The following is an 18,419-nucleotide window of genomic DNA, read 5'->3' as shown; positions in this document are numbered from 1 at the left end:
GATGAACAACCTGCCTCCATCCTAAAAACTGCATCGTCATATTTCTATATTCTAAAACCCCAAACTCTAGGTTTTCCACCCTGAGATATTATACACTTTTAACTAACTACACACCTTTAATCCCAGTGCTATTAATCAATTTTGGAAGCCTTCTCCACAGCCTCAGGTGAAATGCAGTGCTCTCTTGTGGGTCTGTGCCTTTCAGCACAGAAAGTTTAAAATTCTCAGCATCCAGGGCTCCAACACATTGCCTTTCAGCACAGAAAGTTTAAAATTCTCAGCATCCAGGGTTCCAACACATCACTGCTCACTGCCCACACTAGCATTGCTCTCAGGGGCAGATTTTTCATGAAGTCTACATGGTTCTACAAAGAAGTTATTTTTGTGATCACTACAATGAACACCTTCATATGATTACAGTGTACCCAGATAACAAGCCTCATTTCGTCATCTACTAATGTACTAGATAGGTGAAAATCTTATCCTAAATTCCTGTTTATGTGATATGGTAATTTTTTAAAATGTATTCATTTACTTTTTCATCCTAACTTTTTGAGACTTGAAGTGTCACTTAATAAGATATTCACTGCTATCACAGGGATGAACATTTCAAGAACCACAAAAAGTAAATCCTTGCATTCTGGTGAATTCAGCCTTGAGATGACAACAAAATACATCCATCGAAGTAATTTAGAAAATACATCTATTCCATAAACCTTCACACAGGGCAACCTAAAAGTTAAGCCAAATATTTAAGAGCTTGCACTTAAACATATACAGGCTTGGGCCATGACCACTTTCCTGAAAACCTGTGCTTGACCACATCTTCCTTAAATCCAATCTGAACTTCCCCTGATGCTGCTTTAAGACATTTTAATGCACATGGAATATTTGCTAATGGCACAATAGGCCCCTTCCTTTTTTTTTTTTTAAGTGAAAAACTGCTGACTAACAAAAATAGGGATCACTCTTGCCAATTGTCTGGAAGGCAAAAGTCATGCCAACTGAATTTAGAAATGAGTATATTCTTAAATGTGATGATCATTGACAGAGCCACGAGGAAAAACTATGCATTCCTTGCCACTTGTAGGAGGACTCATGTGACAGAGTGTAGAAGCCCACAGAACAGACATCCACATTTAGGTTAAGTACATAGATCTCCCTTACAGACAACTGAAAAAGCACACATTTTTAGGGAATGATTCATCTCATCCTAGAGCAGACATCTAAATTAGGACAAACTAAAGTAGACTTCTCCAAAAGTCCTTAAGTGCAGTAGTTTACAGGGTAAATATATCCACATGAGAGGAACCCTAATCTTAATAAACTTTAAAACAAATCAGAATATGCTTCTATGAAAGATAAGCTTCATTTTTAAGCACAGCTTCCAGGTGAGGTACAACGGTAACAACATTCTACAATATCACCATCCCTCCTGCCCTGAAATCTATTACACCTAAAACTGAAGAAGAAATTATTATAAGCTTCTCAGTACCTCTACTTTCAGTTTAAGTATGATAAACTTTTTTTCTTCTGAATTCCAAAGGAGGTTTATTAGCACTTTTTGAAAATATTTGGTTATTTCCAATTTTATTATACACCTATTTCCTCTGCAATGTCTTCATGTCTTTCTTTTACAGGTTTTCTTATGCAGACAGTGAAAATAAGAAGAATTTTGTGAAAAATAATGTGTGGTAATGAGAACAGTCACAAAAAGAAAGTCTTGGAGTAAAACATACACCTTCAAAATTACCCTACAATTGAAACAATGACTCGAAAGTGAAAATATGAAGAGGCTCTGGAAGACAGCTCTTCCAGCACATACCAGGGTAGTTAGCAGATATAATTGTCTACAGTTATTGGAAAAGCAAATAAAATCAATCAAAAAATATATATTTTAGTAGAATTAAATTAACATGTGTTTGAAATAGTTTTATATCAAAACTGAAAATTATATATCTTCTGGTAACTTCAGTCTTCTAATGCTTATTTTGTGTTCAATGAATGTTCATACGAAGCTTTAACAGAATTTTCTTCAAGATGCATAGTCCAACATATTTTTTCAGGATGATATTCTTTTGAATATGTTGGTATAGGACCAAAAGAAGAATAACAGCAGAGGAACTCTAAAATGTTACAAAAGGACACATGTTTTTTTTTCCCCCGTACCAAAGTAGGGGATGGAAACAGCATAGCATGGGAAGGAAGCACATTAACAGTGAGAAAGAGCAGGCAGTCCCCAGATTCTTCTTTTATGCAGGTTTATACTGATTTGGAGAAGAGGCCTGTGGCCATCAGAGCTGCAGACACAGTGATGCAGGTGTCAACTCTCTGGTACAAAACACAAGGAAATGAAGCAGGTCGTGTACCACTGACTAGCTGAGAAAAAAGAGCAAAGGGGTTACCTTAATCGGGCTTCCATCTGGAGTGAGAACCTCTTCTGAAAGCTCCATCATCTTCAGTGCCATCAGGGCAATGGCTTTGGCATGACTAAGGCTTTTCTTATGGAGCCCTGCTGCAACGCAGTACGCATCACCTATTGTTTCCACCTGCAGCAATCAGACAAACGCGGTGTTATGGTGTGATAATGAGAGAGGAACCCTGCCATTAGGGCTGCAATCAAATAGCAGTGCTTAAAACATGTGAGCAAAACATCCATAAATAAGCAATTAGACAAAAGAGCATAATTACCTGAGTCTGCAAACAGGTACAGTGAAAACCCACAAGCAACAGCACAGTGGTTTATCACCTAATAACCAAAGATTGTCTAGAACAGTGTACGGCATTAGCTGAGATACGACAACATTCTCCCACAGCAGAAACACAGAAAATTGCATTTTCCTAAATGAGAAATCACTTGCAGCTTCATTTCATAAGATCCTGGCTGAGTTTGCTGTTGGGTAATAGTAGTGCCACATAATTATAATTCATAATTAGCATTTGATATGCTAGAAAATTATATCAGGAAGAGAACTAGAAAAAGCAAAACATCACCATAAAAATCAGTGAAGACTATCTAACTTCTCATTAGCGGATAGCTCTTCCTGGTATAATTTACAAATAGATGCCATTGCTACAGACTCCTGCCTGCACCTTTGTCCCTCCTTTTCAAATAAAAATTGATGTCTCTGTCTACCATGCAGGCTGTCTTACTCTGCATTCCCTACCTGCAGGCATGAGGGTAGACCAACAGACCCCTCTGGTCTATCCAGGCAGGCCTTACTGCTCTCTTATCCTGATTTGCTTTAAAAAGAGCTGGCCCCCAGGAGGAAGTGGGAGCAAAATAAATTGCAGAAGCCCTCTGGCTCTCGATAAAGGCAGCCTGAGAAACACTGCAGCCCTCAAGGCCTGCAGCTTTATTTACAGCATTGTGTTTTGCAGTCTGTTTGCCCACACATCTGTAACATTCTTATACAAAATCCATTAACATGAGCCCAAGCAGACGTCAAGGATTAGTTTAGGTTTTGTGACATAACTAATCTAGCTTTCACCCTGCACACAACACTACAGGAATGCCAGAAAATGCATCAGCAAAGACTAGGGTGAGAAGAAAGCAGGCACTGAGAAAGAAGTTATTCAGAGAATAAATATAGCTGATTCTTCTCTCTACAGAGAATCTAAGAATCTAATCTAATCTAAGTAGTAGGCCTGGATCTTCTCAGATTAATTTCCAGTCTTGATAAACTGGAAATAGTATCTCAATACAAACAGTACCTGAAATAGTAAGCATCACATGTAAATGTACTCAGAGCATGAACTTAGAACAGGATGAGCAAATACTACCCACCACCAAACTTAATCTGCTGCAAGCCCATTGTGAAGATTGCCAACTTAACCCTTCTGGCTAATTGTACAGGAGGATGTAAATATAGATAAGAAGCTGAGGGTTTCTCTTGAGCTGAGACAGCCATTGGAGCTCCTTCAACATCTCTGAAAGCTCCTAATAGTACTTGTACATAAAACAAAATATGTAGGAGCAATCAATACTGCTGTCGGCCTGTTTGCCATATCTCAGGATGTCTATCCACAAGAAGCAGACACGACCAATGCCCTGCAGTTTAGGAGTTTGTTTTTCCAAAGATAAATGTATGGGCAAGAATATATCAATGGCTGGTGAAAAATGTACAAACTGGGCAAAAAGAAAAAAACAATCAGTGAGAAGAAGTATTACAAATTGAAAGGACAGTCTGGAAGAAATAGATGTTTAAAAATGCTCTAAATTGGAAGGAAGCATTAGCAGAAACCCATTGTCATTCTTTAAAATCATGAATAAACACCAGTAGGAATAGACTCAAAGGGGTTACTACAGAAAGAGCTGAGTCTATGATGTCAAATACAAAAATTAAATACAAATTCTGCTCCTTGTTGAATGACCTAATTTCAGAATTGCTTTTCCACTAAAGTTGGTTGCATAGATGTGGGATCATATACTGTTCCTGCAGTGTTCAGACAAAACTGCTTATTTTGTTAGCTTCTTCCCCCTTGGAAATTTCCATAGCTGTTATTTAACAGCTAAATTCCACACACTGAATGTACTGTTCTACCAGAAAAATGGGACAGAATCTGCCTCATATTAATCTTTATATAAAAATAAAACTATAATAATGCCATTACTCTTTAAAGTGCTTGTTCCTGTGGAGTTCATCTGACAGCAATACTGGAGAAGCAGGGGAAGGACTATGACCACTTATACTGACCTGGTAGTTTAAACTGGATGTGATGAGTACTGACAGGCCTGTCTAAAAATTTATCATTCTTTAACCCTGTTTTCAGTCACTTCTAGGATTTTCCCTAGCTAAGCATTTAAGCTGAAATTTTTATTATGAGTACCTTCACCAAACTTTAACCTTGGTTCCATCCTTCTTCAAAATCAGATTTGACCAATCTTCTGAAAGTTCCAGGAGTTCTTCTAATTCAGATTGTCCATGGCATTTTCATTTGGTCCACTTGAGTGAAGTCATAAAATCATAGAATGGTTTTGGTTAGGACATTTCAAGATTATCTCATTTCAGCTCTCCTGCCATGGACAGAGACACCTTCCACTAGACCAGGCTGTACAAAGCCCCATCCAACCTGGTCTTGAACACTTCCAGGGATGGGACATCCACAGCTCCTCTGGGCAGCCTGTTTCAGTGTCTCAACACCTTCATTGTGAAGAATTTCTTCCTTATATCACATACAGTCACTTTTGGTTCATAACCAATGACTGTTGTCAACAGGCCTTGGTAAAATGTCTCCCTCCATCTTTCTTATAAGCCCCATTTATACATCAAAGGTCACTACAAGATCTCTCTTCTTGGTGGAACAACCCAACTCTCTCAGCCTGTCTTCAGAGAAGAGGTGCTCCAGTCCTCTGGTCATTTTTGTGGCCCTCCTCTGGACTCCCTCCAAGAGATCCATGTCCTTTTTTTGCTTAGGACACCAGAGCTGGATGCAGTACTGCAGGTGGGGTCTCACCAGAGCAGAGCAGGAATCACCTGCCTTGACCTGCTGGTCACTTTTTTTTTGATGCATCCCAGAGTATGGGTGGCTGTCTTTGGCTGCAAGTACATATTGCTGGCTCATGTCTAATTTTTCATCTACCACGATTCCCAAGTCCTTCTTCAGAGGGATGTTCTCAATCCATTCATCCACCAGTGTGTATTAATACTGCGGATTGCCCTGACCGAGATGCAGAATCTTCACTTGGCTTCACTCAACTTCACAAGGGTATATGAGGACATTAAAATAGAGACTGCAATAAGAGTGACACATCACACTTCAGAATTTCAGCCTGGGCTCTTGAATGAATCAGATGCACACAGGGAAGAAGGGAATTTCTCTTGTCTCAGCTGAGGAGTAGCAATTGGAATAGAAATACAGAGTACTGCTTATAGCTTGCTTCAAAGTATCATCTGGGAAGATCCCGAAGCTGTGCTCACCAGAGAGCAACTTACCCCATAAATATTCAATCAATATGATTAAAAGGCAGGCACTACTCAAAGTGTCTAAAAATTGCTGCACTCAGATCTATTTCATACTCTTCGAGATGATATAAAGCAATAAAACTCCAGAGGAAATCTCTACCATGTGATAAACTAGATTCTGAGTTTTTGACTTTGTAATGTGACTGTTAAGATGTATTAGTGGTAGTATATTCTATTTTTATATTCTTCCTAGACACATATGCAGGAAAAGATATTTTGCTTTCAGTCTTTTAAGACTGGAATGCCTTATCCTGCTTCTTTAAAAAAAATGAAATATATTCCGTTCTGAATATTAAAGCTGTTTTTGCATGTGATCAACAGTTTACCATTAATAAGACTTAGTATATATTTTTTCTAGTTAAATTATAGTTTCTTACTGCTCCTAATAGTTCTAGATACTCATTGCCTGGCCTACTGTTACGAACTTTTCATCCCTTTTCACTGATTTACACTTACCATAGCCAGCTTCACTGGAGTTTACATTAATTGGGAATTAATACACAGTACCATAAAAGAGAAGTTGAACTTGGATTTCAAAATTAGACAAATTTCTAAAAACTGCATAATATAATTTTTATTCTCAATTAACAAATGAAGAATCCAGGAAACACTGCAGCTACTTACACTGCTATTCAAAAGCCTCCTCTAAAGCCTTCTGTAACTCTCAAGTCACTGAACTGTCCAAATGTTTTCCAGGCAGGCCCTCAAAAAATCCTATATTAAAGTTAAAAAATTTGTTGAAGTGGTTGTGTGTACTCTACAGTTCAGGAAAACTTTTTAGACAGTTATCCCAACACTGCTGAATACTGAAGAGTGATAATGCAGGCAATTGCAGCAGGAAGCAAGCACCTTCTGCCTTCAAGAAGTCATTTTCTTTATAGCCAGCTTCTGTTAGTCCTCCGTAGATACTGTATGTCTGCTTTAGATATGAACAGTAATTTTCACAGAGGGTGAACCCTACAGTAATTGTCTTACAGTCATTTATCCTTAATTCATAACCGTTTGAGATGGAATATGATTTGCAGATCAATTTGGTAGCACTGAAGTCAGAATGTAATTCCTCAAATTCTAAAGTGTCCAGAGAAAAGAGATTAGTAATCTGATCCCTGGGCAGCTCCAACAGCTCTCTTCCAACTATCAGTAGCTAAACCTCGTGTTGTGTCTTGCTATTAAACTGAGAAACTGGAAGTTTTAGCCAAATTATAGTCCTAGATATAAAGTCAGGGTACTGTTCCAGTGACAGTTTTTAATGGAAAATGTGGTGCACTGAAGTAACACCCCTGCTTTGCATCCTTCATCCTGAATTCATGAATATGCACCAGTCATTAACTTTCTGAACTTGTAGAGGTAACGAAAGAACTGAAGTGTCAAACTTCATTTCACAGCATGACATACATGGGGCAGAGATACCATTTTGTACGTGAAACCTGAAATGGCAGGCTGAAGATTTTTCACCTACAATACTCAGGAATTCAAACATTCAATTCTAATGAGTCCTACTCAGAACCTTTTTCAAAGCACACCATGGAAATAAATATAAAAAATATAATTGCGGGGTCACTCTGTGGCAATTCTAACCTGAAATTTCTACTGCAATCAAAAATATTAAATACATTGAAAGAAGTAGCTGGAGGGAGAACTGGCTCTAGTTTTAGTCCTGTCCCTCTCAGCAGGTTTCCTGTGAAAACCTAATATACAATTTGTATTAGAACTATTATAATGGAGTACTCACTATTATTTTTTTCAGGTAAGAGTCACAAATAAGTCTGAGTGCAGTTTGTGTGTTTTTAATGGGTAAAATTCTACTCATATCAATCAGACTTCTTTGTTTACAATCAAAATTTAATACCTACCAAAAATGGGTCTGAATATTCAAAAGTTGCTGTCTTTTTTCAGGAAGAAAACCTACATTAAACAGCATGTCTTTTGTAGATCCTTCACGTTCCTCTGAAGGGTACTTATGTACTATTGTTTTCATCTCTAAAATACTCACAGGGCTGCATACATATTTATTATATCACTCATAAGGTCGGTAATATTTAGTACCCATGTAACCTAAAATAATTTATGTCACTGTCCCTTATAGCCTGTTCAACAGTGGGGTTTTTTTTCAAAATAGATTGGAAATAAAAAGTAAGACTGACTTTCAGTTCAGGATAAAGGACTATAGAATACTCCGGCTACGCACAGCTGACCAGAATATAGGATTACTCTGGAAAGCAAATATGTAAGAATTGCATATCAAATGTTTGTTCAAGGCTTCCCTTCCTCAAGAAAAGGGGAAAAATATATTATGCTGCTCAAACTTTTGTGTGTATTTTCCACTGACATATATGGGTACTCTATATAAGCATATCATGCACATAAAATCTAGATAGAATAACCAGACTTAGATATTCTTTAGCCATGTCTTGATTTCTTACCCTTCTTTTTATAGAGTAACAGATGTTTCTTCCAATTGAATTGAGTTTCCATATGCATCCAATCCTGCTTGTGGTCTCCCCCCTTTCTGCTATTTTAATCACCAGAAATATTTATTTCTGCTTAAGTAAGTATGTGTTCATAATCACTGTAATTTTAAGTTGGCAAGGAAACTTGGAATATTAAACAATTTCTCTATGCTCCACACCCTGTTTACAGACACAGTGTACAAAGTGTATATGCTATGTTTAGCTGAAGAGAGGATCATTACTAAATGGTTTCTTATCACATATGAGTAATCTGCCAATAGCCTGAAACTATCCTACTGCTGGGAGATACTCTATAAAACTTAATTTTATAAAACTGAAATAACAACAAACAGTAGTTGCAATTATATCTGTTTCCTCTTAAAGAGCTGTGAAACAACCAGAATTAATGAGCAAGGAAAGGGGTAATGCTTTAGCTAATTGCAGTTTAATGCTCTTCTGTTCATCACTTAACTATTCTTTCTGAGAAAACTAACTTTTCTAGTTTGTTTGTGGGTCATTTTTTAACCTGCATTGAAGAGCATTATTTTCTATCTTAACCTGCCTCTCCTTTTGCCCGTTTCCTATGCATGTTTACCTTCTCCCACAAAAATACAGACACAGCGCTATCAGTGTATAAAATGTCTACTGAGCAGTTAACACTTTTCAAAATACAGCATGTAAAAAAAAAATCTAGAATTTTAAAATATATCTGTCTTTTATAATAAAATCCTTGGAGTGTTCTTCCTGAAAATAACATTATTTGCACCTGCATCAGCCTACAGTTGATACCAAACGAGGGAGACAGGTCAATTGTCAATTTGCTCTAGGGCTGGGCTGCCATCCTGAGTGACTTGCACAGACAGAATGAATTGGAAGCTTATGAAATTCAGTAAGGACATGTGCAAAGTCCTGTCCCTGGGAAAGAATTTCTCTGGAACTGATACAGCCAACTTCCTGAAGAGTGGCTCTTTGGGAGAGACCCTGGGGGAGGTCAAGCCATCAGTCCTGGGAACAAAGATGGCCAATGACATTCTGGAGGTATGAACAGAGGCCAGGGAAGTGCCAATCACCCCCCACTCGGCACTTGTTAGACCCAGAAACCACATCCACTTTGGGGGTCCTCAGTGCAAGCGATTGATAAACTGGGTCCAAGTCATTAGGGCCAGTAAGACGGTGGGGGCTGGAGCACCTGGGAAAACGGGCTGGGCGAGCTGAGCTTGTCCACACTGGAGCAGAGATGGTTTCATGGCATACAAGTGGGCACTCCACAATGGTGGAGGGTGAGAGAGCAAGAGAAAAAATGAAGTCAGCATCCTTATGGATAAGGAAACAGGGAAACCTGTGAAACACTGACAACAGGGTCTTAAATAAAAAGAAGCTTTTTAAAGCAATCAAGCATCTGCAGACAGTGAAGATTTTCATAGATGCTTCAGCAAATATGGGGATAAGTAATATAATCTTTTTTATTTTAGGGGGTAAATCTTGAAATGAAAATGCTAGAAAGAAGCTTGCTCTGTGTGCCTGACATTTCATAAGTAGCTCACAAAGCATATTTTACTTCTTCAAGCAACCACATTCAGTACTATCAAATACAGACCATTAAAACACACTATTTTGGCAAGGTATATTTCTAAGGTAGTCCAAGCTTTAACTATATGGTGTGCCCTGTTCTCAAATATAGCTATTAATTTAGTTACTATGTGTTTCAATGGGACTGAGCAATGCTGAGGTGTTTTGACAACAATAATCATATTCATCTGTATAATGTACAGAAATTTAAACTCTGAATTAATCACTATAGCATTCTAAGGGACTCTATTGAGAGACAACAGAATATCCATGCTCAGTGGCGATGGGAGTTACTCCAGTGGCACTTGAACAAAAATCAAAGAAGGTAGGAAGAAATAACTTGAGTGGATGCTCATTGTATGAGAGAAATTAAAATGCAGAAAAAATTCCATCAGTCCAGTTAAAATACACTCTGTGCATTAACCATAACATGGCATCAAACTATAACATTATTCAAAAAACATAAAACACATGAAAAGTAGATTACACTAGCAGGGAAAAAGCAGTATTTCAGCTGCAGCTGCATCATACAGACTACAAGTTGGTAAGATGTAGCAGCTGTAATCTAGACGGATGAGATTCAGTTCACCTAACCAGAAATATGACTAATATTGAATATTAGAATTTGACTATTTGAATATGAGCTATTCACTCAATTCTCTTCATAGTCAATGAACTGAATGGGAACTCTTGCAGTTACATGACCTGTTCTAAGAACCTCCTTCAGAAAAAAAAAGTCTAACACTTCAAAAAATTCACACTTACCCTATAAAATCAAACTTTCCTCTCTTGACTGTGAGAATAAGTCTAAATTATTAACTCTATGCTAAAAGTAGCATAGTTCCACCTCTATCTCAAAACTGTAGAAAAGGAAGAATTAACAAGGCTATGTGAAGAGGCAGAAGGGCAGATTGAACCTGGAAGGTCACAGAGGCAGATCAATTTTAAAAGAAGGACATAGAAAGTTCTGCAAAATCAAATAGTCCTTTAGGAAAGCTGATCTCTAGATTGTCAGATGAACCAGTGTAAAAACTTTCTACACTCCACAGATCTGGAAAGTTTCCTTTCCAGTCTTTGAGATTAATCCAGAACAGCATTTACTGGAGGTATGAACCTTAAGTGATTCTTACGATGACCTTAACAGCAAAATCAATGCCTTCTAGCATATTATTTTGATTTGAACACCTGGATTTCATTTCTTAAGGAGCAAAGTCAAAGTTCTATACGTAGTCCTCAGCCAAGACTTGCTGGAGCACATCTCAGCTTCCTGCATACCCAGGCTGCATTTCCATGGTAGCATACAAATATTAAAGGAGATGGTTTTAGAAGTTTCATCCCAGCATGAGGCAAAAATTCAGGATGTGAATGGACACGCCAATGGAAATTATCAGGAACTACTGTAAAGACCTATACTTTCACAAAATATTCATTATCCTGTTTATCCATATTTCATTCCATCTGCAAGACTGAACTACGCAGTACCTCAAAACTATGTATTTCTTTTATGAAAGCTGAAATGTCTTCCCTCTAAAGGAATACAGTCAAATTCAGCCTTAAGATGAAATTCTTGCAAGTCTAACTTAAAGGAAACCTTTGAAGTTATTAGTATCTCCCAAAGGCTTTTCTTTCATCTGTTTTCTGCTCTAAGCTGTACAGCAGGAGAATAAGGGAAAGGCTGTGGTATACAGCAACATGGTGCTTCAGACTTATCATTTGGGCTTCATTATTCCTGTCCATGACTTCTAGTCCAGCAGCAAACAGGACAGTTCTTAACTGGTATGGGACAAAAAGTGAAGAAAATGGAGATTCTCTCCATATTAGTTTTAAGCCAGCAATCTCAGCACTTATCACAGGAACAATTCATTTGATATCCATATACTACTTCAAGATGTTATTTACATCTGCCATATTTCCTGCTACCCAAATTGTTCTCACAGTATCTCTGCTGATCAGGCATAACCTTACATTCACAATGGAACTCATATTATCAAGCGTCAGTCACACAAAAATGAAATCCTGCTACCCAAATTGTTCTCACAGTATCTCTGCAGATCAGGCATAACCTTACAATGTTCTCATTCACAATGGAACTCATATTATCAAGTGTCAGTCACAGAAAAATGAAGCTTCAATTCAGGCTACTCATCTATACTCTTTCTATAGTAATGGAAGAGAAAAATGAATTTTCAAGGCATGACATATTCCACCCTAAATCCTGTAAACCTCTTTTTTTCCCATTTAGTACAGCAGGATGCAAATGTGTGTATCTTTGCTTAATTGCCTGCATCCATGCCCAGACTGTCATTTGATATGCAAGACCCCTCCCATGTTGTCATCAGCTTGCTTTTCTGAGCATTTCCTGAAAAACAGCTTTATGTGGGCCACAGGCTTAGTTTGCGAAACTCCCGGAGGGCTCTAGGGGAGCTCTGTGCCTTTGAAAATGCACCACAGCGGGCATGTTCCTGCTCCCACAGAGTACCCCAAGCCAGGAGAAGAACTGCATGAGTGTGCTGACTGCTAGGGCTACAGCACCATTTGTCACCACAACAGCAAGATCCCGCTTTGCTCAAAAAGTCCTGGGTCTTGCCATGCATATTTTGGCATGCAGGTCATGGGGTGTTATTAATCACTAAGGGCAGGGAGAGCAGATGTGAAGTATTTTGGGCTGCTTATGGTACAAAGACTTGAACAAGTCATTTAACCTAAAACACAGATTCTAAGGAAAGAAATAACAAATAAACATGCTGGGGGGAAACCAGATAAAATTATTTCCCTGAGACATTAAGTGTGTGTTCTCTTTCTCTGGAGGTGGTGTAAGAGCAGTTCAGAAAAGCCTCCTCCGATCTTGGATTAGGTACTCTTGATCCTGAGGTAGGTCTAGTTCCACATTTCTGTCTACACTGCAAAGAATGAATACTGTCCTTTTTCAAATTAAACAAAACCTGTTTGGTGTTTTGCTGTTTGTGGATACAAACTAAGGTCTAATTCTGTTTACATGTTCAAGTTTTCTCTAAGTTTTTTCTGCTGCAAAGATTTGCCAGCAAAACTTTGAAACAGTTGAATTTTGCCACACTGATGAAGCTTAACAATATCAGTCAGAATTAAAGCTCTATTTATAGATTTCCAGATCTCTGGTGTATTATAAAAAACTTTCTGCTTTGGAAAGGATTATAAAGTTTTCAAGGTAGGATGTGAGAATGCACTTGTTTTCAAAGAATGTCCTTCAGTTTTAACTTAGTGTTTCACTCTCTTAGCTTCTGTCTCTAATGTTTTCAAAATCAATTCCTAGGCAGTGAAATCTTGCACCCAAGTTTCAAAGTATGTTTGTAACACTTTTATGACATAACATTCTGCTTTTGGAAACTCTTCAGGAAACCTCCTCCCATGTGAGAAGAGATGGATTACAGGCGTCCACCTATGAAGTTTAGAACTTTGTTCCTCTTGTAAAGCTCATTTTTTAAAAGACGTGACTTCCTATAAAACCAAGCTCCTTTCCCAGGAGCCTAATTAAGAAGCAATTGCTCTTACCAGGCCTGAGGGCATCTTATTTTTAGTGAATTTAATGATGCTACATAGTGGCAAGTTCAGGAGCATTTTGCAGCAAGAGCTGTGTTTGAACTCTTTCTAAAGCACATACTTAGCAGTCTTAAGCACAGATCTTTCAGCAATATATGGAGAAACTCTTTCATCTACACTGTAATTCAGAGTGCTACTTCCTTTACAGAAGAAAAAAGGCAAACAGTATTTGCCATGTAGAATTACTACCTAGTATTTTAAAAGAGGGGTTTTTTTCAGTAGTTAGAAGAGTCATGTCAGAAGACTTGCAGTCTACATGTCACCAATATTAGGTTTGAACACAGCAGCCATGGAATACAAAGTTCAGAGTGTATAAATGATTTCTCTCTTCTGTAGGCAAATATGAAACTGCAAAAATCAGATCAAATGATCTCTGATGAACAGAAAACTTCCTGGCTGGCATTCTGCCTTATTGCAATACCAATGCGCAGAACTGTTTAAGAAAATAAGAAAATATTAAAATAATCATGTATGACCCAAGACACACATTTCAGTTTAATATGACTGTCCTTCTCCCGATGTAAGTGTGGTCTTAATTTGCCAAAGGTATCCCCAGTATTTAAACTCCTAGTGAACCATAACATCTTCCTCAAGGTTATACAGGCTTAAATTTATGTGTCCTGAAATTCCTACGTCATCTAGTTTATATAAACTTACTTAAGTGTCCTCCATGTTCATTTAAATAATTTAATAAATTAAGGGACAGTTATGAATGCTGTTTTCATGAATTAAAATGTTGTATCTTGGTACATGAAAGTCCAGCTAGACTGCTTAAAAATGAAAAGAGCCAAAGCAGATGGAAAGTGAAATTAATTTTCTCCAGTCCCTCAGAGGTACTAAAATTTAGAAGGTGGAAAAACTGGACAGAATAAAACAAAGGACATAGCATCAGGGACATAGCATCTGTGTGCTGGCTGCAAGAGGGAATGCCCTTAGCCACGGTTCCTGTCTCACCACAGTACGTGGGCTTGCTCCTCATTTAGGAGCAGGGAGGACACCCTTCTTGATCCTATTCAAGTTAAAGCTTATAGCCAGGCTTCACATACAAACTGAGGACTTGGAAAGTGCTCACAGGACCTGTAAGCTGGACACAGACTGTAAGACTCCCATGCAGCTTGAGAGAAATGGACCAGGGCAGTTACAAACAAACATGTGCATTCCAGATGAGAGAAAAGTGAAAGGAGAGAGACCAAAAACAGAAAAAAAAAAGAAGGTATTATATACAAGTATGGCATTACTGAAGAAGTAGACAAGTAGTTATATACAGAAACAGAAGTCCTAGGCTCTTTAGAGGATTGTTGGGTGATGTATTGCAGGAGAACATGCACAGATGTTTTAGTGCTTTGTGCAGAGCTGTATGTTTATAAAGCAAAGAATAACTCTTCTGGAGCCTGAGCGTCTGTTTGCTTCATTTGCAGATCTCCCTGAAGACAGAAAGTGTAAATCGTCCACAAGGCTGGAGAAAAATACATGCTTAAAGTAATGGGAAGTCTTTAAATATTCTTGAGTTCTTGGGTGGTGTTACACCAGATCTTCAGGGAAAATCCATGGAATATTTTGTGTTTCCTTTTTTTTTTCCTTGGGTTTTTCTTTTTTTCCCTTAGTCCAAGAACACTTCTGAGTTCCCCAAAGAGACAGCTGCCCCGGCTTTGCTCTAACTTCATACTGGAGTGAGACATACCAGTGTGCCAGCGAGTCCACGTACAGACAAAGATTTCAAGGAGGAGAAAGTGTCATAGCCAGCTCAAAGAGGAGAAAGAAGGTTCAGAAACCCTCTGTGGTGGGACCCAAAGAGAGCAGTGTGCTGAAGGCAGCTCTACCAGGCCAGGTGGCACTGCAGAGAGTGAGCTTCTGGGCTATGGACATTATTTCTATTGCCCATTTTCATCTATTATGCATTCAAAATCCACTGACTTTAAGCTATCAGGAAGAAGCAACACCTAGTGCCCTGGTAATCCTCAGAAGCACCATTCCATTTTTAAAAAAAGGTATCTTGTAATATTTTATGTGTTTATTGCTCACGTAAGAGTATCGCTATCATTTTTTTTATATCTTAATTGCATTTCCTGCATTTTGCAAATGCCTAAGCTGAAGTTTAGAATTTCAAAACTTCTCAAAAAGGCCATGTATTTGCACAGAACTTAAAAGGTTAAAACTGGATGGAAAGATGGCTAAAATAGTGGCCACAGATTTTACCTGAAAACCTGGGGACTATGGTCCCCTGTAAGTTTTTTAACTTATGAAACATAAGGCCTGAGCTAAAATAGTGGCCACAGATTTTACCTGAAAACTTGGAGACTATGTTTTTTAACTTATGAAACATAAAGCCTGGAAAACTTCAGAATAATCTGAAGCTCATGACCCTGCTTATTGAAGTATTCTTTATTTGTCATTATAACACTGACAGTAAGGTTGAGAACATTTCTTTAAGTACAATATGTACAAATACTTGTATTTGAGTACAAGATGTATTAGTTCTCAAGAGGAGACAGTCATGGCACTGAGAATGTACTGGTATTTTCTGAAAAATTAGTACAGATTTCTGCAACTTAAACTACCAGTACAGAAATGTAAAGTGATATTCTCAGAAAATGGGAGTTTAAAATTACATTCATCAAAGCATCATATCACAACCTAAATATAAACATTTTTCAAAACTGGTGAGTATCAGTCTTGAATGATTGCAGGAAAGTCCAGATTTCCCATCATTTTTTACTCTTGGGTCTTTACAACAAGCAAACATTAAGGCTATATACAGTGTTAGGCATATGAAATCAGAAAATAAAGATGTAACACACTAAGTGTATCATGTTGCCAGGAATAAAAGTCCAAGGAAGCTGTGTGTGGTACCACTCAGAGAGAGTGCCACTTTAGCAAAATAATGAAACCAAAAAGAAAGCAGGAGTCCACACAACAAAGTTGTGGATCCTGACTGTAAAATGAATGCATGTAACTATATTGTCTTATATAAATAATCAATAAACATGCAATTAAAATATTTACAATGAAGATGTATAGCAAAGAAATTCTGGCAGCTGACCACAGTTCATTTAAAAAAACATTTAGGACTCTCTGATTAGACAAGGCAAATGGAACTTAGGACTTCAGAGAAAGTGAAGTACAGTGTCAGAGAAAATCTGCAATGTCTCCAAGGACAAATTTGGCCCTGTTTAGAGAAAGGACAAAGAAACTAACACCTACAGGATTAGGCCTGGCTCTGCTCTGTTTGGCTTGACACTACTTAGCCATGCAGCCAAAAGAACATGCAAAATAAATGCTGCCTTTACACAGTTAAAGGGTGCAAACAGGAAATCTTTCAGAAATGAAACTGAGGGGAAAAGAGCTGAGAAAGCAGGCCTACAAAGGCAGAAGGACTCAACAAGAAACAAATATTGTAAATGAGCCACGTCAAATACATATTGCATGAAGGAGAAAGAGAAGCTGTGGGAATCTTAAGCAGGGAAGATTTCAGACTGCAGGGTTAAGTTTAAATGCCAGAAGACAAGGCTGCAGCATATCTAAATAGCTTACTTGATAAAGAGATGGCTTAACTGAAGCCTCATTTCCCAGTACTTGGCTGATAAACAACAGGAACTCAGAGGCAGAGAAAAACAGGTCAAAACAGGCCAACAAGTACATATTTTACCCAAAGCCACAGCTTTCAAAATTTACTGAGCTATCTCTCCCATGACTTCTGCTCCTGGAGTCCATGCTTTTACTTGCATGTCCACAAACACCAGCTTGCCAAGCATCTGCAGCTACACTGACCTGAACTGCACTCCCTGCTTGACTTTTTCTCCCACTCCTCAACTCCAAGCCAAATATAATTAGCTCTCATAGTCAGCAACCCCAGTTTCCAAATGCATCACCAAGTCTCACTTCTTTCACCTCCTCCTATGATTATCATGAACATGTCCCTCCTAATCTTTTCACCAAGGCCATGTGTCAGCAGATTCTCTCCTAGGTTTCACTCTCTAAAACACAGATTCTTCTAGATTGCTAAAACTGTCACCCAGGCTCATACCACCGTGCATCTCAATTAGGGCAATGTTCTCCCTCAGCCTGGACAAATGTAATCTGTCATCGTTGCTATCCATTCAAAATGCTGCTGTGAAATTAATCTTCTGAGCCCATCATCTGTCTGTGTCATTCTTACCTGTGCCTCCATCCACTGGATAAGCTTTCCCTACCTCATCAGTTATAGCTACTTTAATTTTAAAGACATTTCAAAGTCTAACTCATCACCCTTCTGCTCTCTCCAAGCATTTTCAGTCTGTACCCAAGAGCTTATTATACTTGCCCTCTATGTCTGATTAGTTAAATGTGAGAATCTTTGTTCTTTCTGTGCCATATTTCTCTATAAACATCCCTGGATGAATAGCATGAGACAAATGAAAATATTACATTCACTGCCGGATTAGAAGCAGTGAGGTTCTGAATACAAAATTCTGTAACAGTAAAGCTGGGTAAATAATTTACAGCATGGAATTTATAATATTTTACTTAATTTCTGTTTACAAAATGGTGAATTTGGTATTCAGATGCGTCCACCAATAATCATTGGTGGACATCATTTGACATCATCAAACCAATAATCTTTGCATATTATTCTTGCCATGCTGCTTAAAAACAAGCAAATTTAAAAAATTATGTATTTAGGTCACATGATAAATTTCTGTAGCCTAGTTACACGAGTATATCTTTGAGGAGGCCTGGGTATAAATAGTGGTGATTAAGTATCTAAAATTCACTAACTGACAATAACTTATAAAATCATAATTGTTCTGGTGGTGATCATTCCTATGCATAAATATTCCTTCTTAGTGTTCTCACAGGATTCAACCAACCTTCTTTGCAG

General features: G+C 38.0%; 1 protein-coding gene across 1 annotated transcript in view; it reads right to left on the bottom strand.

Moving 5' to 3' along the window:
• GUCY1A2 (guanylate cyclase 1 soluble subunit alpha 2) overlaps positions 1–18,419 on the bottom strand; it is a 137,362-nt gene that overhangs the window by 40,610 nt on the left and 78,333 nt on the right. The window contains exon 6 of the mRNA XM_039718384.1: positions 2,406–2,549. Coding sequence (XP_039574318.1) covers positions 2,406–2,549 — 144 coding nt within the window. The remainder of the gene's footprint in view (positions 1–2,405; positions 2,550–18,419) is intronic.

The sequence above is a fragment of the Passer montanus genome, unplaced genomic scaffold, assembly GCF_014805655.1.
Source record: "Passer montanus isolate IOZ18808 unplaced genomic scaffold, ASM1480565v1 scaffold4, whole genome shotgun sequence".
Classification (NCBI taxonomy): domain Eukaryota; kingdom Metazoa; phylum Chordata; class Aves; order Passeriformes; family Passeridae; genus Passer; species Passer montanus.
Note: the sequence above shows the minus strand (reverse complement) of the source record. Positions and strands in the feature narration are given on the sequence as shown.